The sequence below is a fragment of the Amphimedon queenslandica genome, unplaced genomic scaffold (assembly GCF_000090795.2).
Source record: "Amphimedon queenslandica unplaced genomic scaffold, v1.1 AMPQUscaffold_12877, whole genome shotgun sequence".
In the NCBI taxonomy this organism is placed as follows: domain Eukaryota; kingdom Metazoa; phylum Porifera; class Demospongiae; order Haplosclerida; family Niphatidae; genus Amphimedon; species Amphimedon queenslandica.
In genome coordinates, this window is record NW_003546887.1 from 11892 (window position 1) to 14510 (window position 2619).

The following is a 2619-nucleotide window of genomic DNA, read 5'->3' on the forward strand; positions in this document are numbered from 1 at the left end:
ACACAGCATAAAGACATCAATATGTATCAGAAAATGTAATAAAATTGGGGGTCATTTTTTAGCCATTTTTTGGAAAAAAGCATAGGCTATAGCCTTGGGTATTTTTCAGATTTTGGCATATTTCTTAAAATGGCTGTAACTTCAGTTCAAACTTTCTATTCATGCACATGTAGAACAGCAAAAGGTTAATAATAAATTAAATTGATTAATTATTTTATGTACTATCAGTGCAGTGGAAGAGTCTTATACTGAAACATGGCGGTCATGTTGCTGATGGATTTGACATGAGCTCATTAGCTAAAGTATCAGACGGATACACTCCAGGACACATGATCACTGCAATAACACAAGTACTCACTGAAAGAAGAATACAGCAAGTAATAATAATAATAATAATAATAATAATAATAATAATAATAATAATAATAATAATAATAAATAATTTGTAATTTCTTTTTTGCTCTTTCTTAAGCTTCGAAAGCGTCCATTAACCACAGCAGAATTCATTCCTTTTCTTGCTAAAATTGATCCTATTTATAGAGAAGAAGAGGAAGCGTACAAAGTAAATCTATAATTAGAACTGTTTAGGAACCTTGTTACTAATAATAGTATGTAGTAGTGTAGGAGCTTTGTTAGTTGTTACTAAAAATAGCATCTACATGTAGTACATGTATTATAGGCAGAACCATTCAGTGTTGATGCAAATTAATACTGAGAACCTTGTTACTATAAATAATCTACAAATGTATATGTACTGTAAATGTAATTATAGTATAAAAATAGAACTAATATTTTATACCTTTTTTGTTAATGTAGGCTTGGTTTAACAAGACTCCTCTTGGAAAGAAGAGAGCTAAAGCTATCAAAGAAGCAATGGGAGAGGATGATGGAGGAGGAGGGAAGAAAGGGAAGGGAAAGGGGAAAGGAAAAGGAAAAAAGAAAAAGAAATAAACACAAAAATACAAAATACACTTATTAACTGTATTATTGTCTTTAATTACACATGTACATGTACAATGCACATCATGTATTGATAATGAATTCCTGATGTGTGGGCGGGTATCAATGAATCTAATTAACTAATCACAAGATGTCCTTAGAGCGCAAGTGTTGGGATGCGTTTGAGAATGAAGATCATAAAGAAGCTGTTCGCTTGCTAGCATTAGTGAAGGAACTGAATAAAATTAAAAGGAGATATAGTGTATGGGATAATGTTAGTTTACTTCATTTGTCTTCAAGGTATGGCTGGTTAGATGTTACAAAAGGTCTCATCACTAAATATCACTGTGACCCACACGAAAGAAATGATGATGGTTGGACTTGTCTTCATTATGCTGCATGGCGTAATCATGTTGATGTGATGAGATATCTCATTGATGAGGGCCACTGTGATCCAATGGCTGTTAACGGGGAAGGGTGTACACCTCTTCACTATGCTGCTAGTTGGGGTAATCCCGCAGCTGTTGAATATTTACTATCAACTGGTAAATGTGATCCATTGGCTAAAGACAATGAGGGGGACACACCATTTAAACTAGCTAAGGAGTATGGTCACACTGATATTCTTTCTGTCTTGAAGAAGTTTGGTGATATAAAATCATCTCACCCAATTGATTCTTATGTTAACGTCCTCCTTGTGGGTAATCCTGGAGCTGGTAAAAGTACTCTTAGTCATGTCATCAGTGACACAGCAGCTAGTTTTACTCTTCTTGGTTCCTTTAGAAATGTTGTAGGGGTAGTGCCCTGTACTGCTGGTATCATTCCTTATAAACTACAACACAGGACACTGGGTAACATCATTCTTCATGATTTTGCTGGTCATTCGGAATACTACTCCAGTCACGGTGCTGTCATTGAGAATCTGTTACAAGGTTCTGGTGGTGTGTTCCTGATAGTAGTGAATATATTGGAGAAGGAAGCAGTCAAACAGCTTCATCAGTGGCTAACAGTTGTGAGAAATGAAGCACTGAAAGCTCTTAATGAATGCCATGTTATTGTAATAGTCAGTCATGCGGATGAGATAAGTAATCCTGTTGAAAGGAGAAGGAGAAAGGAAGAAATACAGGAGATTATTGTAAGGGAAAGTTGTGATAGTGTCTTCTTAGATTGTCGTAAGCTTGGTGGGAGTGGTGTGGATTCCTTCTATAATAAGTTGTGTAGTGCCTGTGAGTCGATTCGTAGTACAAGTGGAAGGAATTTGAGTCTTTATTGTCACATGATGTATGGTCTACTGGAGGAAAGGAAAGAGAATATACTGACCCTCTCTGATGTAATGTCTGCTGGTAAGGAAAATGATGATTACTTTATACCAGATAAGAGAGAAGACGTCTTGGATGTTCTTGATTCGTTGCACTCAATTGGTTTGATGAGTGTTCTTAAAAGTGAAGAGAAGGTATGGGTTGTTGTGAATAAGAGGTATACTACTAACTGAGGTGGATGGGATTCTCTTTGCTCCAGAGACATTCAAAGAACACGTTGACATTGCTAGCAATACTGGTATTGTTAGTTTGTCTGGTCTGACTAGACTCTTCCCTAAATATGATCCTGACATGTTGATTCGTTTTCTAAAGAACATGGAACTCTGTCAAGAAATTAATCCATCTTTCCTAAGAATGACAA

At 35.8% G+C, this 2619-nt stretch overlaps 1 protein-coding gene across 1 annotated transcript in view; it reads left to right on the plus strand.

The window, feature by feature from the left end:
* Positions 1-150: 150 nt before the first annotated feature.
* Positions 151-2619, plus strand: part of LOC100637685 (IQ and AAA domain-containing protein 1-like) — a 7136-nt gene continuing 4667 nt past the window's right edge. The window contains exons 1-2 of the mRNA XM_020002601.1: positions 151-184; positions 229-377. Coding sequence (XP_019858160.1) covers positions 285-377 — 93 coding nt within the window. The 5' untranslated portion in view covers positions 151-184; positions 229-284. The remainder of the gene's footprint in view (positions 185-228; positions 378-2619) is intronic.